General features: G+C 41.0%; 1 protein-coding gene across 1 annotated transcript; it reads left to right on the forward strand.

Moving 5' to 3' along the window:
- The first annotated feature begins 493 nt into the window (after positions 1–493).
- Positions 494–24185, forward strand: cog6 (component of oligomeric golgi complex 6). The gene is made up of 19 exons (XM_030407376.1): positions 494–811; positions 1245–1388; positions 1881–1952; positions 2137–2195; positions 9920–10031; positions 10986–11068; positions 11314–11384; positions 12241–12334; positions 13546–13674; positions 14929–15020; positions 16053–16117; positions 16243–16334; positions 16833–16950; positions 17772–17903; positions 18911–19078; positions 19583–19690; positions 21070–21123; positions 21673–21752; positions 23662–24185. The coding sequence occupies exons 1-19, from the start codon at positions 677–679 to the stop codon at positions 23807–23809; spliced, it is 1956 nt and encodes a 651-aa protein (XP_030263236.1). The 5' UTR covers positions 494–676; the 3' UTR covers positions 23810–24185.
- The last annotated feature ends 947 nt before the right edge of the window (positions 24186–25132 follow it).

Below are 25132 nucleotides of genomic sequence, written 5' to 3' on the forward strand. Positions count from 1 at the left end.
CAGATGCATTCACAAGCAGCTCTGCTGAGGAAAATGTGACTAATAGTAAGTGACCTAATAAAGTATCGCTTTTCCATTTAGTTGCGTAAGCTTCTTATTGAATTTCCAAGATATTAATTATTTATTGCTGGATATATTTCCAAGTGGAATATTCCCAAAAGCACTTGAACGCAACATTGCTCTCTGCTCTCACTCAGGGTTAAATATTTTCATCTGTGTGCGTGTGTGTGTGTGTTGGCAGAGGAAGGTTACCTCCCCTGGACAAACTTTAATTTGGAGGTCTCTTTAAGTTATGGTTCCGTCTCTCTTATCTTTTATGGTCAACCTGAATCAGAGACCGACCCAATAAACCCGCCACACGGGCCACTTGAGCCCACTGAGCTGTCTTTTAAAGCACATGACTTGGAAACTTGTTTCAGGACATGTGGTAATATAATAAAACAACGATCTTTATGAGCTTAACGATTGAGGAAATGGTTTTATTTGTTTGATATCGTTACCACTGTGATCATAAACAGTCCTCTATCTCCTACACCGGTGGATTTTCAACGGAACTCAATGACAGCACAGCGGAACGTTACATCGTTCGCCTCCAGACAGCTGCAACCTGACCGGACGTTAATTGCAGACGGACCAAAACATTTTCTGAAAGTTGACGTGGAGCCGTCTGTGTACAATGGCTGATACCAAAGTAGAAATCTCAAATGATAGCTCCAGTGGGATACAGAATCCAAATGCGTCCCCCCAAACCAATAACCCACTGTCGAGGAAGCTCAACAAAATACTGGAGACGAGGCTCGACAATGACAAGGTGGGTTGCAAGAGTTTAGCTTCTTGCTAGCTAGCTAACATTAGCTGCGAGCTAGTCGCGTCAAATCTGGACGTATTTCTGTTCTCGGGCTGTATGGTTTCCCTCCCGAAGGGCAACTGTTTGTGGGAAACGGTATTGCCCCTCACTGGTTTTTGCTAAACATAGCAACAACATAAAAACGAGTTTTCTTTTAATAGTTACGTTAGCTGTCATTCAGTATGTACGTTACTGGGTGTCGATGTTAGTCCCTATCAGGAACAGGTTCTCATGACGAGATATGAGCTGTTCACCAGAATTGACGAGGGGGGATCGTTTATTTCATGCCGTTCTGGCTGCCATGGCTTGTTGACAAGGGGAGCAGATTGTCAGAGATTAAACATTTGTTGCTACACGCCGACTGAACAACATTATAATGCCCTTTCTGTGCTTTCAGGAGATGCTGGAGGCTCTGAAGGCTCTCTCTGTGTTCTTCACCGAGAACAGTTTGCGCACCAGGAGAAATCTTCGTGGTGACATCGAGAGACGGAGCCTGGCGATCAACGAGGAGTTTGCACAAATATTTAAGGAAGTAAAAGAGGTAACCAGTTTTATTACCCTCAAACAACACTGTGTAATTCTTAAAACAAGTGTAATTCTTAAACCAGTCAAAGCATCTGTGCAATGCTTCTTTTTTTCCACTGAGGTTGGTGGAAAAAATTTCACATGGGGATGAAGTTTATTGTCTCACCTTTAAAATGTCTAACTTTATTTTATAATTATGTTATATTCCATTAATACAACTCTGGTGATTTGTCACTGCGTCAATAGAAACATAATTAATTCCCAGAGACAGCTGTGGTAGTGATGTAGAGCCGCAGATCTGATTTTCAAGTTCGGCTAATAAAATGGAGCTTTAATTTCAAGTTTTTTTAGCAGCAACATTTACACCCCGAGGTGACTGGATGCAAATTGAGGTTCCAGTCTCAATGATGGCAGCCTGTTTGTGCCCTCTAGTTTTTGAGATTATGTGTATTGATGGGAGTACATCTGCCTCAGCGCTGTTGTGACTGTGACTTCATGTTCTCCACAGGAGCTTGAGAGTGTTCACGAGGATGTCCAGGCCATGAGCACATGTTGTGAAGAAATGACTGATAGGTTGAAGGTATGTTTTATTATCTCCTAATTTCTCCTGCAATTATAATGATTTACTAAAGCTAAACTATTAGCTGGTATTAGTAGGATGGTGTAGATCCAATGTGTGATGTTAAACACTTCGTATTTCTGATTTATCAAATATGTTTATGTTTTCAAGCTATCTTTTAGACACAATACATTTTCTTCAACAGGCTGCGAAGGAGCAGACTCAAGACCTCATAGTGAAAACCAACAAGCTACAAGGAGAAAAGTGAGTTAATTCTAAATGAGTACAAACATATATGTGTGTGTCTGCATGTGTGTTAGTGCACAAAGTTAACCTCGTAACTTGACATAAACAAGTTTGCTGGTTTTGAAAAAAAAAAAAAAATAGACATAAGCAATCCCTGAATGATATCAGTAATTCTGCTACTTGTGGTAAACATACTATCGTAATTGTTTGGTTTTGGCTTCGGGAAGGAATTGATTCAGCTCTACTTTAACTTTTAAGCCAGGTGTTGACAAAGAACGTACCCCAAAGTGAGCATCATGTAAAAAGCCAACGTCAATAATTTAAAATGGGGAAAAAAATAAATGATTTAGTGCGCAACAACAACTGAACCTTTTTAATGCAAGGTAGTGTTTGGCTGTCATAGTAGATTACATGGACAAGTTTTGCACTCAGCATTGTTTACTCTCGTACAAATGTTGATGTGGGAATTAACGGAGTGACTCAACCTTATTCTATCAAGTTAATTCTCAATCTGATTGTAACTAAATTATTATAGAAATATAAGATAAGGCCATAAGATGAGTCTGTTGCCCTGGAGACTGAAAGTTTTTCAGAGTGTCAGGGAGGTCATGGAAAGAAGATGGAAAATGTATTCTAAATCATCGGCAGAAACTTCAAAGAAATCTCACACGGCCCTTTCTCCCCTTATCTTCTCTGAGGCTACAAATCATTTTGGAAACCTATCGCATACTGATCAGTACCTTCATCAGTCCAAAGCCAGATATCATCATTTCACTCTCTTTGGTGTCTCATTTCCACAGAGGAATTTTTCATTTTTCAGACAAATATCACTTTAATCAAAGCAAATGGCAGGAACAACATTCTCAACTCTGCAAGTGATTTGAGCTTTTATTGCGCGCATGATGTTTGGATAGTTAGACATTGTTTGATTTGCTACTCCTTCCTTTATTTTCTAGGAGTTCCTGCTGTCAGTTGTCGAGTAGATTTAAACATCTAATTAGAACCAGCTCCTTACATTAAAAAGTATCTTCTGATCATTTAGAATATTTACACAAATCAAGATACGACCAACCAAGTTACAGCACAAATAAGTTGAAGAGTAAATTTCTACTCTATGCAACTTCCCTTTAGTGTCAAAAGTTAGATAGATGTGGTGCAGGGCAGGAAGAGCTGGCAAGCACATCTTTATTTTTGATGAGGATGGATGAATGATTCATGAGGTAGATGAATATTTCTCCCACAGTTGTCTATTTGCATAAGGGGGGCAGCAGTCATCATTAATGGAGCTTAATTTGTTTTATTCGTCATGTCCTGTGATGTTTGGCCTTGAGATACACATCAAAGTAGCCTCTGTTTACACTGCGTAACCGTCTGATCTTATTGAAGCGAGCCTATTACAACCGGAGCGTTGCTCATCAGTGCATTCTCGCATTTGAGCGTGTGCATTGAGATCTGCTGACAACACATATTAGGAGCCATCAGATATGCAGATCTAATATATACAGCTCACCATGACGTAGAGTCACAAGTAGAACCAGGGTGTGTATCTTGGGTGCTCACCCAGCCGCCACTCCTGGAATACTGATGGATCTTTTTTGGTTGAACGCCTGCCAATAAAATTAATGTAGGTATCATTAATCTATGAATTTGGCAAGGTGTTGACAGGGATGTGAAAAAAAAAATACCCGTTCCCATTCGCTGATGGCTGATGGCTGATGACTGGGGGGGCAGTGCGGGGTTTTCATTAGCATTTGTGGTGGCTGTGACCTCAGTGCTCAGTGACCTTGTGAGTTGACATGGAGGAAGGGGCTTGGGCAATGATAATGTAGATTCCCGGCAAAAGACACTGCTGCCAGCTGTGATGTACAGCCGCAATTCCATGCTCCGCTGGCACAGATTCAAGACCGCCTTGACGAAAAGGTGACAGATGAGGGGAGCGAGATTGAAGAGGAAGGAGATGAGCTCAGAGCGTGAGAGCAGTGAAAGATTCCAGTTGGGATAAAGCCACCAGTGAATACGTGCAGACAATGAAATAATACAAGTCATGTCGCTTTGTGCAGGAAGTCTTGTTGAAGGTAAGTGGTCAGAGGTTTTACATGAATGCCCTTCTGAGTGCCCCCCTGCTTTGTGTCTTTCTTTGCGTAGTGGTCCCATTGGGACTTGCTGTCCGTCCGCATGACATTTTCATTCGTAGAGCCACAATGACCCCACAGCCAGATGGAAAAGTGTCTGCACGCTGGGCTCTGACCTTGTCTTTAGCAATTTTGTCTCAGAAGAGCTGCCAGGGGGAAGTGTGCAGTCAAGCTGTCCTCCTTCAGCCACCCGACAGTCAGCCCTCTGCACCAGACCACTCCGGTCGTCTCGGACAGATCTATTTCAGGTCACAGAGTCCTCTGCAGTCCCAAGACACTCTTTTTTTTAATGATTTTCTACTGTTGACACTTGTAGCAGGGCTACATCTGCAGCATAATCTTCTGCTTATAGGGCAGCTCTGCTGAGCCTCGACTGCCGTTTTCAGAGCTCTGCGGTTGCTCCTGATGTGTATTTACTGGGCAGAAAGGGCCTCTCCTGAACTGTTTGCTATCTTATCTGCCAGCGGCACTGTGTCATTTGTCAGCTCTAATGTAATAGAAAGGGACCGCGGCTTGCTTACAATGTTTAGAGGCAAAGGTGGAAGCAGTGAGCCAATGAGAGTAGATGACCTGTGTTTGTCTGCCGCCATTCAGACGTACTGCTCTTTTGTTTTGGGCTGGTCCCGTTCATAGAGGCTGTCAGCAGGCGCTCTAAATAGGTGTTGTGTGTTGTTCCATAATGAAACCTAATGCTACCCACCTGCCCTGCACTGTGTGATCTTGGCATTAGCTTGACATGTTATCTGTAGAACAAGTCGAGACGTCTCACTAACGGATGTTTCTGTGCACTGTGTGACCTCACCGGCAGCCGCAGCAGAAGGTGTTGGACTCTTGGTTAACTTCCCCAGCTATTACTGCACCGCCCAGGCAGCTACAGGAGGCCTACCTGGCTGTATGCCAAAGAGCAATGTAGATAGATTTAGTAACCACACCTAAGATTTACCTGCATTTGGCTTGTACCAGCGACTCATTTCCCACCGTAATTCTTACAGTATATGATGAATTATTAGACGTGGAGCCCTGCGGCACATTGAGACCTTTTTTCCTGTTAAAAAAAAAAAGAGTAAATGGTGCCAGTGTGACTCCTGTGTAGGTCATTAATAAATCAAGAGCTTGGAACCCCTCGAGGGAACAATCTGGGACATCTGAGTGTAAATGACAACCTGCGTAAAATGACACTTGAGCCTTATTAAGCCTCAGCTGGCTGTTAATGATGGTATGGCTGTGAGTGTGCCTTTGTGTTGTCTGATGTGACTGACTGCGACTGCACTCTGTGATCATTGGCGCATGGCTAACTAACAGCTAACAGCTTTGTGAATGCCAGATTTCCACGCTAGCCTTTGAAATGGCCCCTAATAGATTTTAATGGATAATCGACCCACATGGTTTACAGCCTCCGAGATAGATGGACATTCCCCTGCAACGGAGAACACTCGATCTCCTAATTATTCATTCTCTATGATTATCAGCCAGTTCTCAAAGTAAGAAATGAAAAGTTTCCTGTTTAATAAGCGGTGAGCTTGGTGGATGTTATTCACTGATCAGGCTCTCAGGTTTTTATGAGCCGATCAAGCTGTTGATGAGATTGTGCCGTGTTCTAATGCTTAAACGATTTCTGTGCTTGAACAGACAAAATCAATTGACCTAGATGGGAAATCTGAGCACATTCACAAACAGACACAAACAAAGAGACTAGATTGGCAGTGATGAGTCGATTAATCAGGAGGTCAATCAGAAGAAAATTACTTGCCACTTACTTTTATAATCCATTCATCGTTTCAGTAATTTTCCAAGCGAAAAACGTCACATTTGTTGGTTTAGGCTTCTTAATGTGAGGACTTGCTACTTTCCTTTGTCATTTATGGTATGATAAATGAGGGGTCTTTAGGTTTTAGGGCCCTGACACTCAAGGCTGACATCCGCAGTCGTCCAGCGTTACGGCTGTCGGTTAGCGTCTGTGGCCCTGGATGTTGCGGTGAGTCCCACATCACTGGCTTTACTCAGCTCGTGTCAGCGACTTTTTGGCTGATCGAGCATGTAGAATCAGCAGCGGAGCCCGTTGATGAAAGAAATCACTCTGACTGGCTGTCCAGCTAAGTGACGCAGTGCGTGAGAAGAGAAACGGAAAAAGTTGAGGGAAAGCCTCTTGAGCCTGACGCTGTAGAATCTGTGGTTTCACTCATTGTTCTTATTTTGCACCTGTCTCTCTTCACCGGTGCCAGTGCAGCTTTTTGTCTTGTATTCTGATATATTCTTGATTGGAAGTGGCCTTATAAGCGAGAGTGGTGTTAAAAAAACGCTGCTCTATCGTAGCAACGTTTTGTATATCTACAGTTTAAAGACTTCTGGTTGCGTTGTGTAAATTGTAGCTTTTTGGCCGAGGCACAGGTGATGTAGCAGTCAATCTTTGTCGCCACCAGTTCTTCCATGTTTGTGTTGATGTAGGTAAACTGTTGGTTGGATAAAATAATCATATTTTTTTTACATTTTATTGACTAAATGGTTATTGAGGGAATAATCAGTAAGTTAATCGATAATGAAAATAAACGTTAGTTGCAGCTTTAATGGAGACAGACTCTTTTGTTTTTTTGGCTTGATTTTAACCCATCATGTCATATTATGCAACCTGGATCTAACTTGACTTTAACTTGTTGGGAGTTCTAGGAGAAAAGCTGACATCTTTGAGTTCATTTTCCTTGAAATCCCTCACTTAGAGTGTATACATACTTTACAGAGTGACGTTTCACTCAAGTTTGTTGCCTCTCTCTGGTATTCAGTAATTGCAGTCTGCAGAAGAATGTGTCATGTCCTGACAGCGCTGTAGAAAACGATCCTGCTGCTCCAACATTCCCTTGGCCTCTGCTGCTCTGCTGCTAATGTTCCCGCAATCCACCTCTCTTCACCTTGTACAGGCGTGTGCAGCCTGTCTCTTTGTTGTGATTTACATCCTGGCGGAACGGGTCTGTCATTCTTGGCCTGGACATGAGAAATTGGGGGCATTTGTTATCTTGTAGAGGTGAATCTGTTGCAAAGGGTGACATGTTAGAAAAAAAATTTTCACTGCTGGTGCTCCCAAAATGAAAGCCATATTTGTGACATAGGAGTTTGGGTACATTATATAACTACCTCTCAAGTGGTTTAACCCTGAGAATATGCTACTGTTAGTAACAGAAAAAGATGCTGCCTTGTCAAAAAATGGAAAAAAAATGTGTGTTTTCTGCATTTTAGTAAATGATGAAGGAGGTACTGGACTTTGCACTTTATTTAATACATGAAATCCATCAATGGGTAATGCAAGTCAGTCAACTCTTCTTATTTACTCAGTGAACACACACTCTGATGCCACCAACAATTGGTAGAAATGCAGTCTGTGGGTGAAATGCTTCATGAATGAAACTGTGGCATGTTAAATGTGATGGATAAGGCTTCCAAAGCCTTTATGACCAGTGGGAGCATCAGATGGGCAATTTATTTTATGTCCCAATAAAACTGGCTCATAGAACATTTTTTTTCCCTCAAATTCAGTGTAATGTACGTGTGGTGTTTATGTCTGTTTTTCACTCTTGTGAAGATAACAATGACTGGGTGATATGGCCTTAAAATAATATAGCAATATGTGTAGGCTGTCTTGTGATACACAATATACACACTATCTATATAAACAGATTGTTTAAATCTCCTCAAAAGTGATTCTTGAATGCTTAGACTGGAGGACAAGATCAAATATTATGATGTTTTTAACCAAATACCTCGAAATTGATATGGAGACAATTTGTAGGAAAGGCTATTGGTACTTTCACAGAATATTAGAATATATCACCAGTAATGTGAATATAATGACTATGTGGGAAAAGACAAGTATTACAACAGCTTAGAAAATGACATCACTATACTGTACACTCATGACATATATGATATAGCATCCTTTAATGATAGAAGTGCCATGTTTGCACCACATCGTCTCACTGTGAAACAGATGATCCAATTCGATTTTTGTAAAAGCTTCCTGCAGACATTTGCATATCAGTGATAAATTCTCCTTTCTTGAGACAACTGTTGCTCCTCGCTCTGCAAGAGGTTACAGGTTCCATATTAATATTGATCATGTGTATGTGAATACGAGCATGTTCATGTGGAAATACTTCCACTATTTTATACACCGCTCAGTTTAATTAATGGCCTCATTTGCATTACTTTTAAATTTTTTATGTATCACTGTAATTGTGGGGGGATATCAGGTAGCTGGAGTGCCTCCTGTTTTAATTCGTTACGTCTCTGTGGCATCAGTTCTCTTTCAGTTCACTGATCTTTTCGCTGTGTATTTGTACACGTGTGCAGCTTTGTGACAGGTTCCTTTTTAATCCCAAAAAAACCTGTCTTTTATCAATAAATGATGTGCTGTTATTACAAGTGTTTGTGACAGACCTCAAGATTGCTTTTGACAGTCTGACAGTGAAAGCATTTTTAAGCAGAGGCACAGCTGTTGTATCTCTATAAAATAAAACATTCATTATTGTCACTGCTCTCAGTTTTGATGATGTCACCAGGTTGTTATAAGGTAAAGATTTTAAATATGCTTCTCAAGCCTCTCTGTGAACGGAAATTAAGTCCCCGCCAAGCTGTCGTCTTTCTCTCCTGCGACAAAACCCTCAACACACGAACTGCGTAAAGGGCAAAGACTCCTCGAGGTTCTGCATGTGAGGCTCGGCGAGCTGTACAGAGAAACAATAAATCATAGAATCCGCTAACAGATTTACAACCCTTTACTTTCAGCTGGCTGAGCACGGGTAATAGCAGTGTGAGAGACAATGGTCAGATAATGTTGGGTTCTTCTCCTCCACCAAAACCAGCCGGTGATTTACTGATCCAGCCTCGCTTTCGCAGTCGGGTGGAGAGAATATAGACGAGGTGGTTTGGATGGGAAGACGGGCACAGAGGGAGGACTCGCTCTTGTTCTGCTATCCCGTGACAGAGTTCCCTGTTTGACTGGGGCTGTTGCCATGGGTGACTATTGTGTTGAGATGCTTATAGTGACACTGATAGTGATCCCCCTGCTGTTATTGATAGTGACAAAACCTGGCCAGTATCCGGCTCTGTATTCATGTTGTTTCTCTTGTCTCCCACTGTTATTCACTCTCTCGCTGCTGCACATGATATCCTCACTCTGTGTCCCACCCTGCCTCTCTGTCCTGCTCGGCTCGCTGTGTGTGAGGAGTATGACTGCCATCTGCTGTACGATGTCAAACACTACAGCTTGTTGACAACATGCACCATTTTATTCTGTTAAATAAAAGTATACACTTATCACTTTTTATTCCCCTCTGACAGGATCTTTTATTTTTGCAGACAGAAAAACATAAACATGATGGCAACTACACTGATAAAACTGAATGATGAAAGACTGAAGGAAAAGTCTGAGTGCTTCTGAGATAAAAATCCTCAGGGACCTTAAAAACCAATAAAAGCAATCATAATGACAAGAAAGGGTCCGACTGAGCTGAACAGACTCTAAATACTAAAACATTATAAGGAACAAATAACCCTCTATAGATATTAGAATGTAAAAATAGCAAAGGAAGGGGATTACAACATACGTCTCTTTTCCCTCAGTCACCGCCTGGAGGTGAGAGCTCAGGTTGCTCAGGCTTTCCTTGACAAGTTCCAGCTGTCTAATGAAGAGATGGCCACTTTGCGAGGGGCTCGGGATGCAGCTATTACTGAGGTAATCTCCTTTATGATGTGTTCTAATGAATTGAATCATCCAAAGAATCCTATCCTCTGCATCCACAGGTAGGATTTAGCATCACGGCTGCAACTAAGGATTGTTTTTATATATTTTTTTATAAATCGTTCAGTCTACCCCCCATAAATCTGAAAAATAGAACAGCATTTTTTCTTGAACGATTAATTGATTATCAAAATAGCTGGCAGTTAATTTTTTCTTTTTCTTCGATGGAATAATTGATTAATAATCGGAGCTCTATTCAGTATTGGAGAAAGAATAGTGTCACAATAGTGGCTCCATCTCCTGTATCATCTGATTAAAGTATGATCGATCATCTCAATCTGCCAACATGCTGCCACAGTATCTAAGATATTGTCAGATGTTGCCAACATATTACACAGTCCATTAACTAACACTCTGAAGGGACTTGACTGTCTGATCCAAAAGATGATGGATCAAATTGATCAGTGTTATTTATATATAGCCCAAAATCACAATCACATAGCCTCAATGGGTTTACAATCAGTACAGTGGAACGACATCATCTGTCATACAGATTTGCCATATTAGAATAAACCCTTTAAACAGGCAAAAAAAAAGATGGAAGAAACCTCAGGATGAGCCACAGTGGAGGGATCCCTCTCCCGGGACAGACAGACATGCAATAGATGTCACATGTACCGACCAGTGCAACAAAATCACAATTTACAAAGTAAAATGTACAAAAATATTTTTTATATGATTATTATAATATACACATTCATAAATAAGCATGTGAAATACCACCACGCATCTGTTTACTTCCACTCTGTCAAATGTTGCCCTTGCTCATGATATAAAACATGAGTTGTAATATTTTAGTGTTTTGTCAATAAATGTTCATCACTTTTTGCAAATATGGATCACATTTCAGCCCTTTTACATTCATTAATGTGTTGTTCAATTTCCCAGGACTTCTTCAAAGCTCTCAGCCGAGTGAAGCACATCCACGAGGACGTGAAGATCCTCCTGCGAACCAACCAGCAAACTGCAGGGTGAGGTGCCAGTTCACTCCAGAGAGTCACTCTGCGCTCTACTTCCTCTGACAGAATAGAATAACAGTGTCTTTTACAGTAATTCTGTTCTTGATGTTAAATTCATGGCATTTATTTTTAACCACAGTGGTGGAACAGACAAGCGGAAAAAAACTTGGAGGTCTTGTATTTATGTCACTGTCAGGGATCTGACACTGGGGTTATGGGTATGTAATGTGTGGTCTTGGTTTGCGTGCTTGTTCCAGGTTAGAGATCATGGAGCAGATGGCCGTGTTACAGGAGACATCGTATGAGCAGCTCTACCGCTGGGCACAGAGTGAGTGCAGTAACAGAGTTAATACCACAATCACACTATGTACACATTGTACAAGGTCTTCACACTGAACTACATGGATAGAAATACATAGCTTTGCTCTTTTAAGTAAGAGTAATGGCGTGTATGGGACACATTTGAGGACACATGTGACTCATAACCTTCTGACTGAGTTTTGCCAAAAGAATGTCTCTAACCAATTTTTTTTCCTCAGCACAGCCATGTGCTTTGTCATTGAAATTAAAATGGAAATAAACCATTTAGATCACAGAGACCTCATTTGTGACAAATAGAAAGCATTTACCAAATTACAGTATGAGTTGCTCTGCAGACGCTTATTTTGCTGAGGTTAAGATTTGCTCAAAGAACCAGATCCAGAAATTTGGCAAGTGAAAATCTGCTAATGGTCAAATGAAAGAGCAGTAAGTTATTATGTTGGTTTGTATTTTCTCTGCATGTAGAGGAAGTTAGTATATGTTGAGAAGGGTCTCTTTTTTTATATGCATTTGTCTTTTTTTTGTGGAAGAACTACATTCTGCACAAGAGGGCATTAACTCGTATTTACAGCATTAGGCAAGATCTGCCAAGAGTGCAGTGCATTGACCCATTTTCTCCATAGACTGGAAGACTGGGCACTGCCTGCTCATTGTTTGTATTGTCTGAAGCATAAGTAAACTGACTTCTTGGAAAGAGCTCATGGAAAAATATGATTTAAAAAATGTTTTTGGTGCTGTGATTTGTTTCTTGTCAGAGGGGTTGCCATGCCCCAAAACATTTAGAAACAATGATTTGAGCACTACACAAACAAAGTTACTCGAAAGAGAGCGTTTAGTGACATTTTTTTCCTTCTTATCCTCAGATGAATGCAGAGGACTAACCCAAGAGGCCTGTGATATCAGCCCTGTGTTGACTCAAGCCATGGAAGCTTTACAAGACAGACCCGTCCTTTACAAGTAATATACACACTCTTACATACAGCAACAGTTTTAATATATGCATCGTCATCTCCATGCAGATCAGTGTTTACATGTCTTCTTCAAGCACTAACAGTGTGTAGAAGTAAACCTGTCAGGGATGTAGCTGTGGATGTCAGGTCCTAAAAACATTTTCGTTGACTCCATCTTTGCCAGATGGCTACAGGTTGTGTATGTCCCTCTGCTACTTTACTACTCTATCTTATGTGGGCGATTGCAGGTGAATTGTGGCCGAGGTGATTCTTGGTGAGCAAAACAAAGAATTAGAAAACAACAGAGCAAACAGCCCGAGGCGACTGGTGAATGTTGCCACCATCCAGCCAGCAGAAGAAGAAAGTGTGCATAAAGCAAACATGATTGAGACAAACTGCCACTTTCAATACTTCACAGACAGCAGTGCAAATTTGAAGTGTATGTTTTTCACAAATTAACCCAAATATATTCCCTCAGAGTTTAATAAGACAGTGCTCAAAATAGACTGAAATCATTAAGTAAATACATTATGTGATATACAGTATATATACATCGTTATAGATTTGTTTTAATTGAAAACAAGGACTTTTAAGTCCGTTAAGTAATAGATAAGTGGTCACAGATGACATACCATAATGATGTTGTAATGGCTTGAAATGCCTGAAGTTAAAGAAAATGAATGCAAATGTTTTTAAGAACATTCAATGTCGACATCAGTGAAAGTAGATTACTTAAGTCAGAGAAGCGATTTGTGCTCATAGAGCGCAAATCATTACATGGGATTCACACATTTTCTGATGCTTGCTGAGAGTTTAACTGTCTCAAAAACAAAACAACTCACAAGAAAGTTTCACACGTTACCCCAAGACATGTTTTCAATCAAACCCTCCTTCTATCTGTCTGGATTCTCTGAATTGCACCTGTCTCTGGGCCGGAGAGAGTCCAAGGTCATGCGCTGGCTGGGGATGTTGAGGCTGAGAGAAAGGAGACCAGTGTTCCTGGAATCTTAATTCAGCACTATCTTGTGTTTAGTCTGTCACAAAGCCTGCCACCGCCAAGTAATCAAAACAGCCTCAAAGTCTTTCCTTTTGGAAAAGCTGCCTGCATTGTTGATGTATGTCAGTGGCTGACCTCCGGCACACAGTCTGCACAAAAACACATCTTTTTCACATGAGGTTTGGGTGTTGAATGTTTCCTTCTCTCTTCTGTTTGATCAGGTACACTCTGGATGAGTTCGGGACTGCACGCAGGTGTGCGGTGGTACGAGGCTTCATCGACGCCCTCACCCGCGGCGGGCACGGAGGAACGCCCCGCCCCATTGAGATGCATTCACATGACCCTATGAGGTACAACTCAAATCCTGTTCATGAGCTGAGCATTTAAACCAAAAACACATTTCAGTTCTGATGAAAATGTAAATATTTTCTAATGGAACTGGAGTTGGAGAAATGCAGAGATGCTTCTGTCACAACTCTGCACTGATTTTGAAAACATGACATATGTTCAGTGTAGCTTAGCACAATTGAAATAATTTTCAAAAATCTGCGTTTATGCATTGCTCAAGATGAATGGCTAGCTGATCTTGGTTGTGACTTACATATTTATGAAGTCAATATTTCACTTTTAAAGGGGCTGTTGGGTCATGACTTCTGGATGGAGACATTGCTGTTGAGCTTTTCAAATTTTTTTTTTTTTGGTGATCTTTGAGCACCACAAGCCACCACAGTGCCCTCAAGTTCATTTATAATTCGAGAGAAGGCAGACATCTGTTAAGCAGATATATCTATACCCTGGCACCTCGCACCCAGAAAATTATAGATGAATAAATAGCCCTACAGGTGAGAGGAAAATCAATTATTTTTGATTTTTTAATAAATAAACTAGATGATATTAAACCTTCAACCTGTGACCAGTTTACGCATGCCCACAGCCAGAGCTCAAAATAAATATATAGTCCTCAGAAACACAATTACAACCTTATTTACTATTTATTCTTGTGTGTGTTTACTGTATTATTGCAAATGTTGTGATTCTCCAACTATAAATCTCTCAGATTATGTTCCAAACTATTTCTTGACCTTTAAAGCCTGATTCAGGAGGATATTAAATGTCTATTTTGTTAAGGTGTGTCTGAGTGTGTCTGGGCTTCATGTTGTAGTACATCCTCTTCCCTTCTCCTCCTTCTCCTCCTTCCTCGTGTGCCCAGGAGCCAAAGGGGAGAATTTCTCAGAATACCAGCCATGTGTGGAACACGAAATCACCTCCACTTTATAGGAAGCATTGGCAGTTCTGAGAACATCAAGTTCTTTCTCACCTCCCTGTCCTCACACTCACTCAGTCAGCAACACACACACACACACACAGGCTTACACACAATAATTCAAGTTTAACCTTGCTGTTTTCCACTGTTATGTAACACCAAAAGCCAAGTGTGTGTGTGTGTGTGTGTGTGTGTGTGAGTGTTTGTTTTTGTGTGAGGGGACTGAAACACGATGACCCGTGCCTCGATGGAGCTGTGGTCGCGGCCTGGTAAGATTAGCCCTCGGGTTGGCCCCTCAATGACGTGCTTTTTAATACGGACTGTTTCGTTGCTCTTTCAGGTATGTCGGGGACATGCTGGCCTGGCTGCACCAAGCCACCGCCTCAGAGAAAGAGCATCTGGAAGCTCTGCTCAAACAAGTCACTCTGCAAGGTATGATGTCTAAAGGCACAGTGGACAGCTCTCTATCATCTCCGTCTTCGTTTTTAATTTGGATGATTTTACAATCTTCAAGAACTCTTAACATTTCTTTGTTTACATTTTATAATTTATTAGCAGCATAACAGTCATTAAACAGTCTTAAATTTGAATTTATCTCATTTAATTAATCGTCCATCTTGCAAAATGTTGGCAAACATTCACCCTAATAGCCATATTCCCCACACATATACTACATGATGTGCAATGCCTGAATATGTAAAACAATATTTGTCCAATGATTAGTTTTAATTTCATGAAAGAAAAAAAGGTCTTAGAAGCGTTTAATTGTCTGATAGACACCCTAGAGAAATAAACAGTGGCTTGTAAACAAATATCACACGGACTCACAAGTAGCTTTGGGTAACCAGTCGTTCAATGAGGTTAGAGATGTTGGCAACAGTTGGAGAGTGTGAACAAATCTAATTCCAGTACATTTAGTCCAGCCTGATGGACTAATCCTCTGCTTGTTTCCCTAATTTAACTTCTTCAGTTCTCATTTCAGTTAGGAGTGAAGACAGCTCAGTAGGGGGGTCACTTGAGACCTGGGAGGGTTTCCTATGGTCCTTTTTGAGAAACTAAGCTGTTACCTCCAGGCTATCAAATGGCAGCATTCGGCACCTTTCATTCTTTTTTCGGCAGTGTATACAAGACATTTTTATGATGATCTCACTGGTAACAAATCTGACTTGGACAACGTTTGAACCCTGTGTTCTCAGGCAGGTGTCACTGTGGTTATATGGTAATGATGTCACTGCTGCCTCTTGCCTGAACACATTGAACTCAAAATAGATGTAAATGTTGAATATGTGAACGCATCCCAAGACTATTATAAGAATGAATTAGGAATATTGTGACCCTGGGTTATACTTAGTGTGTTACTGCACATGAATATTCACTTTGGATCTAAAAGAGGACCGATCCCCACTTTTGTATTTATTAATACTGTGCTGGTGTGCTTATATTCATGATATCCTCTGACATCAGGTGTGGAGGAGAACATGCAGGAGGTGGTTGGACACATCACTGAGGGAGTCTGCAGGCCGTTGAAAGTGAGCAATGGAATTATCTTAAGAAGCTATTAAAAGAACCACTGACCAGTTGTGGCTAATGCATGCAGTGTTCTGCCGTCTTCTGCTCGTGTTCCCATGCTGTGTGTTCTGGATGTGTCCTTCAGGTGCGGATAGAGCAGGTCATCGTGGCCGAGCCAGGCGCTGTCCTTCTTTACAAGCTGTCCAACCTGCTTAAGTTCTACCACCACACCATCAGGTACTTAAACCCACTCGAGCTTGCAGCATAATAACAACTCCACAATGATTGAACAGCTGAAATGATTAGTTGATTAATGACTCAACAAAGTTTGAATATTTGATTAATCGTTTAAAGTCATTACTCTGCTATGATTTTTACTTTATAATTTTTCCACGCAAAACAAAAAATAATCTCCACATCTATGAATGTAGGGCCCTGAATCCCGCCCACCACTGCTGCATGTGTTAGGTTCATAGGTGAGAGAGCAGAGCACATCAAATGATTAGTATTGACGGAAATATGAGAGTGTATCAGCTTTAATTTTAAGTCTCAGTGAGGCCAAAATTTAGGATAGGAGTCTGTTGTGCCAAATTCAAGCAGACCTATTAGAATGGTAAGTGTAGTGAGTATCTTTTATTTTGCTTCTGATGAGCATTTTTACTACATTTGGATAATTTGTAAGTCGATAATGGAAAAAAAAAGACAATAATGTGAATAATCACTTCATTTGTACAGCTCTATCATTGGGACCAGCGTGGCCTCCTTGCTCATCAATATAGAGGAGATGCACATCCTCAGCAAAAAGATGTTCTTCAACAGCTTGAGCCTTCATGCAAGCCGACTCATGGACAAGGTACAGTTTGAGTTGGATGATTTTTATTTGTGTGTGCTACAATATTGTTTTCGTGCGTGAAGTTGTGAGAAAGCGTCTGCTAGGAAAACAATGCCATCACCCAAGGAAAGAAAGAGAAGAAGAAGAGGAAGCCATGTTTTTAAAATAGAGACGGTTCGCAATGTTCTTTCATGAAATCGTTTAAATGACAGTGCAGCCGAAGTTCAGTGTTGCACCCTGTGGACACACATTGTGTATTTCAGCTCTGCGTCTAAACCCTCAAAGACAACAAGGCTATTTCTGAAGCTCTTCTGCTTGTAAACAGTTTCGGCCTGTTGGCCACAGAATCGAAAAGGCGCTAACTGCCAAAAACACCAGACTTGTTACCATTTAGTTAAATTGGCATCCAAATATACCTCAGCACGGGCAGGAGCTCTTCCACATTATATGCTGGCTGTGCCCTAATCAATAGCAGTTACAAGAATTATCCCGGTAGCTCGGTGTTAATCAAATTGGAGGCCCTCAGGGTTTTGGTGTCAATTCCAGCTAATTCCAGGAACCCGGCCTTCTCATAATTTGCTCTATTAGGTGGACAAAGGTGGCAGGGCTCAGTTCTGTGTTGTCCATCCAGAGGCCAATGAAATCAAAACCCTCTTCATTAAAAAGCTCTTCTCATTCTGAACAAGCTGAGGCTCAGAGTAGCAGCAGGAAGCAGTTGTGTATTCGCTCGATCATAATGCTTTGATAATGTTGTGAAGACCGCTTGTCTTGGTGAAGGCTGCAGCTCACACACAGCTAAACCTCTCATCTCTAATACTCTACTCCTCTGTTTGCCTGAGCAGGTGGAGCTGCCACCTGCAGATCTGGGTCCTACAGCCTCCCTCACTCAGACCCTCTCCCTCCTCAGGGAGGTGCTGGCCTCCCACGACTCATCAGTTGTTCCTCTGGATGCTCGCCAGGCCGACTTTGCTCAGGTAAACTTACATTTATAACCAGGGCGGGGGCAGATTACTTTGAAATGTAGTCAATTACTGAATCCAAATAACAGCACATGGCAATTTTGGAATTAGTAACGTTAATCCATTGATATCAAAACTATTGTAATGTAATTGCAATAATTTTGGATTACTTCAAAATCAAACATTGAAAATCCTGCAGTTTACAAAACAAAGAAAATGAGGCAGACACACAAATTTACGATCCACAAATATAGTTTCTTTTATTTTTACAGTCGGTCAAATCAAATTATTGGAATTAGTTGTTTTTTTGCAATATATGTATATATTGCGATATATAGAAAATACAGTAAATTGGAATCACATAACTTGAATAACCCAATAGAGGCTATGCACGTGATGTTGTAGAAGGCGTAAGTCACCATGGTAACCACTGAGAGGCAGAAAAACTACTGAGTTGCAGTAGTGCTGCAGTCTTAATGTCCACAAAAACACACCTAAATTGTGAAAGAGTGAAATTAGCCTACTTGACGTTGCTTGTCCTGCGATGTGACCATCTGCACATTGCAGTGTTGACCCTGAAACAATATATTATGTGGCCCTAAATGAAAAGACCCTCAACAAAAACTCTACCGGCACAAACTACAGGAGCACTGTGTGTATTCTACGACATCTGGGATGCTGTCTCTTTTGGGGAAACTTTTGTGCGGCTATTATTTGATCAAAGGCAACATGGACGACTTTCCTCCTTTAACTCAAAGTGCAGCACTTGTAGCACAAAATCCTTAATGACAGACGAACTTTGCATGAATTAACGACATTTTCAAAATTGTAATATTTCTAATCAAAATTATCCTAGACGATGTAACTTGAGCAAATGGAGTCAAAGTTGTCCCCATTCGTTTGTCGTATGTTGCTGCATCTTTTAAGTTAATGGTTTATTGATATCTTGATGTTTTTTTTTTTAATCACCATTAAATCAAATCAGTGATTTTCAGTCCTCTGTCTTGCTTCGTCTCTCCCAGGTGCTCTCTTGCATCTTGGATCCCCTCCTACAGTTGTGTACTGTGTCGGCCAGTAACCTCGGCACTGCTGACATGGCGAGCTACATGGTCAACTCGCTGTACGTCATGAAAACCACGCTGGCTGTCTTTGAGTTCACTGACAAGAGGCTGGAGATGCTTGAGTTCCAGGTCTGCCAGAACTATAAATAGTTATTAACAAATGAGTAGTGAATCATACAGTTACGTCTTCTTAAGTGTCTATGTGGTTCAATTACGATTAGTCAAGGGCATGAGTCAAATAATAACACACCACACCTTAGTAGGAAAAGACAAACTGAATCATGAAACTGTCATGCTTCTCAACCTGAACTGTCTTTGCGTAGGGCTATTGTTCATTTACGAATAATTAATTATTCTTATTCTTGTCATGAAAACCCATAGAGCCCAAATCTTTTATTAAAAAGATCTAATTTACAGTCTGATAGAAGAGTGTGCGTCATGTATTGTTGTTCATGTTCAAATGTGCCATCTATCCCTCTATTTTTAGCACAGCTTTTGTAATTGAGCACCACAAGCACTCCTGTGGAAGTTTCATTATCAATAGCACAGTGGATCTCCATTAACCACAAGTACCACTAGTTCACAATGCAGGCTTGAACTGGATTTTAAGCCGCTCTCTCCCACATTTTCTAGATTGAGGCTCACCTTGACACGCTGATCAACGAGCAGGCATCCTACGTGCTGACCAGAGCTGGGCTGAGCTACATCTACAGCTGCGTCCAGCAGCACACTGCTGAACAGGTGACGCACTTGACTACACATTGACATGCGCTCATTCGGGAAGTTATAGAACTGTGGAGATTTGTAACTCGCTTCTCTCTTGTGTGACTCCCTAATAGCCCTCTTTTATATCTTACATATCCTATTGTTTACAGTATGCTTCCTCTCTGGGCTTTACAATAGCTATCGCTATGGTTACAACATGACCGATGTCTTTATTAGGGCGTAATAGCATTTCTATCAGATTTTCAGATGAGAGAGAGGCGCAGCGAGGCAGATCATATTATGTTCTATTAAAATATATTAGCTTCTCCTGAAGTGTCCTGTGCAGATGAGAGCGCTGATGTCCTGGAGCCTTCCTCCTGCTTTGTAATACACTTTGCCACTGGGCTGACTGAGACCCATAGTTGTGGTTTAGCATGCGAGTCTTGAAACCTCAGGTCATGTCAGGACACACCACACCCTTGTGCTGCTGCAGCTCAACGCAAAGCTCAATCAAGAACTGTCATTCTTCTGCAGACTACTTCTCTCCTCGGGTGGCCTGTCTTTGGTTTTCCTTAAATAGTCTTCTGTTTGAAAAGATTAAGTCTGGCTGTCCACACTTGACGGTATCCCAGATGTCAACGACTGAAAAGAATCCCCACGTTTATTTTAGACTTTTCAGGTTTACATTCGCTATCTGCTTAACATGTTATCCCTGTAATTTTCTCTGATACATCATCTGAACATATCAGAAACAAGAAAACAGTGATTAGAACAATACTTTCCACTGGCTGGAAGCTGGCAGATGAGTTTGATGGCTCCAAGTACGTTAATATGCCCATATCTCCATAAAATCACTCTGTCACTTTGACCCTTGCACTGCTGTCTATTTGCTGCTTTTAATGTCGGCAATTTAGGCGTTTAAGCTTGACTTAATGTTGCCATTCTGGATAATCAGTGTCAGCTAATTGCCTGCAAGGTACCTGCTGATGTGTTCACACAGTCACTCATGTGTTAACCTTGCACAGTTTTTGTCTTGTTACCATCAGGATTTAGGGAGGGAATTTCTTTCATTTTGTTTCATCAAGGTTAGTTAGGAGTAAGGCAGCAGTACACAATGACGAAGTGTCGGTTAAACTTTTGAAAAAGCTTCTTAAAACAAAGAGAAAGAAAATATCCTTATTACACATTTAATAGGCCAGGGCTAATGCCATTCATTCAGTTTGTGTCCCTGCCTCCATCCATCTCCATGGATCCATCTCAAGCAGCGGCTGAGGGCAGAGTAGATAAATGATCAAGGATTTCAATGCTGCCTGCTAATGCGGATGAATACTGTGTTCAGTTTTGAGATTCATCAGCTCCACGAGCAGTGTGACCCTGAGTCGGATTTTAAGCTGATGTCCACTTTTCTGTCTCAGGGTCCTCTTTCCCTCCTCCCCAGCATGGACAACTCGTCTGTGAAAGCGGCAATGGTGAGTTACACTGACCGTTTTTATTAAGCTTATTTTCCTTGTTGCAATATGTAAGAATTTCAGTTTCAAACATCCAAAAGTTAACTTAAATGATCAACAGAATGTGATCAAATTAGAGCTTTGTCGTTATGTCAAACGTTATGTCAAGCATTCTAACAAACTTGTCATGTCATACAACTGAACTGATCATCAGATAGTTTAGCTCAGGCCTATGCAAGACCACGCAAGCAGCGAGTTCTCTGTTCCACATGATCTTTTAACCCTTTGTGTCCAATCAGTAAACCCATTATTTTTTTTAAGTCCAGAAAGCAAACAATCTTCCAGCTATTTCCTAACTAAACAGAAAAATACACCCTCTGAATTCAAATTTCTTTCTTTTACTGAACCGAGAGGAGCTTAGTTGTCTTGTCAACGCATGTGAAAACACACTCTCTTCAAACCTGATGGAAACAATGACATTTTTTATATGTGGCACCTTTAATACATTCTCACTGTTGTGTAATCCTTTTGACTCATCACCTGCTGTTGACCCTCTCTTACAAACCACAGGTCCAGTTTGATCGGTACTTGTCGTCGCCTGACACTCTTGTGATGCCACAGCTCAACTTTCTGCTCAGTGCGGCCATCAAGTGAGTTCCTTTCCTTGTTGGTAGCAGCTGTGTCTCTTTAGGAACAGAGTAGCACACATGCAATGCTCAGGCTTTATTGTTTACAACATCACATGGTGTTTCAGCAGGGTTAAGAGTGCATTCAAAGAGGTAAAAATAGAACAGGAGCGTCGACCTAATAATGTTCAACATTCATTAGTTTCCCCGATAATACGATCATTACTGCATTCCAAACAAAACACTCGACTAAATGCACTGCGATTTTGGATGCTAAATTGCTAAAGCCACTAACACATTGAGGGAGCGGTCTGCAGGACTGCCTGTATTTGTCTTACTGATCAGAAAATGCACATGCTTTTAGCTCAATACAGCTGCTACATTGGAGCGCTCTTTCTATGAGTCACGTTTACTGGGAAGTGCAGCAGGCTTGAGGAGCACTCTGTACCTCAGGTTAATGTTCTCTATTAATGGACATGGGAGGACTGATGGGCAGGACGCCATTAATTAGCTTCTGGTCCATTTCTCACTCACACTCGTTCCCTGAAATCATTCCTCCTCTTTGTCTTTCTCTCCCCCTCTCCCCCGCTATCGCTCAAGTCTGCCTCCCTGCTCACCTAAATACACAAAAACACCAGGCAGCACTCTGAAAACACTCCCGCAGTGCACAAATAATGGGAATGTACTTTTAGACTCCGTTCGTTTCACATTTCGTGTTTGGTGCACTTGGTGTGGAGTAAGGTGTTATACACAGCACTGCGGTTCCGTGTTCTCTGTGGGCCAATTAAAAATATGGATCTCAAGAGCCTAAGTGGGATACAATAGGGGCCTGCGCTCCCACTGTGTCCTTGAGTCCTCTCACCGGGCTCTTCAGTCCGACTGTTGCATCCTCCACTCGTACTCCACTGCGAGAAATAGTCGAATGATTTCCTTTGCTTGATGGTAAATGTGGAGGTTTTTTATGGCAAGTTAGTTTTTGAAGAATCAAGATGATAAACTGAAATGATGCTGAACAAGACACATTGTTTCTATTTAGACATTTAGGCTTTAGACAAGCAACGTATATATTGTAAATGTGATCGTTTTCTTGTTTAATCAATTCTTAGTTTTGTCTATATGTCACCAAGTTATTGCTTTAGATTCCATGTTTTGTCTGACCTGAAAACTCCAAAATATTACATTTATGATCATTTAAGACCGAGGGATGCAGTATTGCTTGAAAAAACTACAAGAATCTGTAAAACATAACTGGATTTGATTTGAAACTTCATCAGAAATCAGTGAAATAAAAATGATTCTGTACTTCACATGTTTCTGTTCTCTCATATGAGAACTTGGAACTGTTTTGCATTTTTGCTTCAGAAATGACCAAAGTGATTATTTTTTTTATCAAAACGATCGGGGGATGATTTTCTGTTGATCGACTGATTGTTGCAGCTCCAAAAGGAAACAACAGAAGTCTGTGTGACATAGCTGAATTTGATTTAGTACATATGCAAAAAATCCAGAATGAAAAATAATACTGTACTTGATTTTCTTTTTTTTTTTTTTTTTTATCAAAAGATGGTTGCAGATTTGTGTTGTGATCGTTAGGTGAGGAGTCTTTTAAAAATCAGTTGCTGCGACGGACACCTGATGCTTGTGCATTGATACTGCAATATGTATCCATAGATGGCAGTGTGCACCACTTACTGCCACTCATTGTTTTGACACAGTTTGGGCAACACAATGGTCACTGAACCAAAAAAAAAAAAAAGTAATTAGGACAAATTCTTACTCATGGCTGACTTATTCCAGCTCTTTATCACAGACTAATTGCAGCAGAGCTCTGCTTGTCTGATTTAGAGCAGAAATGTTGGAATTTTAAAAGCCCTTTCACTGCTGTTTCTTGTTCTGTGAGTAGAAATCTGAAGAGTTTTATCTGTTTGTGCAGGGAGCAGATTTTCCGTCAGTCCACAGAGCTGGTGTGCAGAGCCTACGGGGACGTTTACACGGCGCTGACCAGCCCAGCTAACGGCTACAAAGACGCAGAGAACCTGTTGCCCAGATCACCTAAGCAGGTTCAGACCTTGCTGTCCTGAGCGACTCCTCTGTCCCCACCTGTTTGATGTCAAAAAACACTGGGTGAGCCCCAGTGAAGGACATACTGCTGGTTATTTAAAGAGCTATGTAATTTGAATGTATATAAAAGTAGTTGTTAAGGTTCTTTGTGGGAAATATGGGATGTGGGTCGCTGACCACAGAGAGAGACACTCCTGTGTACCAGGAGGAAAGAACATTATATGTATATGATCCATTTTCTTTGAGTGCTGCAGGCAGTCGACTTGTTTTTCACATGTCTCTTGTTTCTGTCTGTCTCCACTGTCTGTTCTCTGTTTGTGGTCATAATTGTACAAAACAACAGTTTTTTATTGAAAATATTTAACACTGTATAAAACAAAAAGTGACTAAATTTAAGAGATTTGTCGTTATTTTTCCACACTTCAGAGTGGTCAGGAAAAATTCAGCCCTAATGCCAAGAGGAACCTCAGAAGCTTCAGCAAAAAACGTTATGTTTATTTAATCTCAACTGTTTTGAGTAGTAGGGATAAAATGGAAAAATCCGTCTGACCATCTCGTTTGGAGTTTCAGCAAGATCTACCAAGCTGACGAAGATGTGAAAACAAGACTATAATGATGCTGGATTCAGTCATTTACCATAAATTCTCCCTTTTTAAATGAATGATTCTTTGTCCATTTACATCACATTATGGTAGCCTGGGAACCAGACCAGTCTGCAAGCTCATGTTTCATTTGCTCTGACTGATGCGTCTGCCCCCCCTCCCATTCAGATGAATTTCCCTCTGCCCCGTTTATCTAATAAGAGGCGGGTTTGATACATTGACTTTATATACAGTCTATAGTTTGATACTACGTCCTGTAAGCCAGTGGCCATTGAACATGAGTAGGGTTCTGTTGTATGGTCGGTTTGAGAAAAAAGATTAAGCAACCCAGACTACAAGGCCAAATGTAAAAGTTTGTTTCCACTTTTGTAAGGAGGGGGAACTACAGCGCCGTTGGTGTTCTGGTTGAACAAGTGACCATTTCAACTGGTGACTCTCTGTCTCGTTGGAAGCTAGCTTGCTAGTAGTTGTAATCTTGAGTATATGATTTTATAACAACAGCGGTACAGACAAAACAGCAGTTGGAGATTCACAGTGCTTGTCACGTTAACGTTAAACTACGATTCAGGCAGAGCTCACAAGCGTACATTTCATCTTGAGCTATGCTCTGTCACGTTAACTAGCGCAGCGCTACATCACGTTTTGTTGTTCTGACTGGTTATAAGGTTATAGGTTTTGTCACACTCCTTTTTAATTAAAGTTGCGCATATAATACTTATTAAAGTCAAAAAGCTGGATCTG

This window comes from Sparus aurata, chromosome 2 (genome assembly GCF_900880675.1).
Source record: "Sparus aurata chromosome 2, fSpaAur1.1, whole genome shotgun sequence".
Lineage (NCBI taxonomy): Eukaryota > Metazoa > Chordata > Actinopteri > Spariformes > Sparidae > Sparus > Sparus aurata.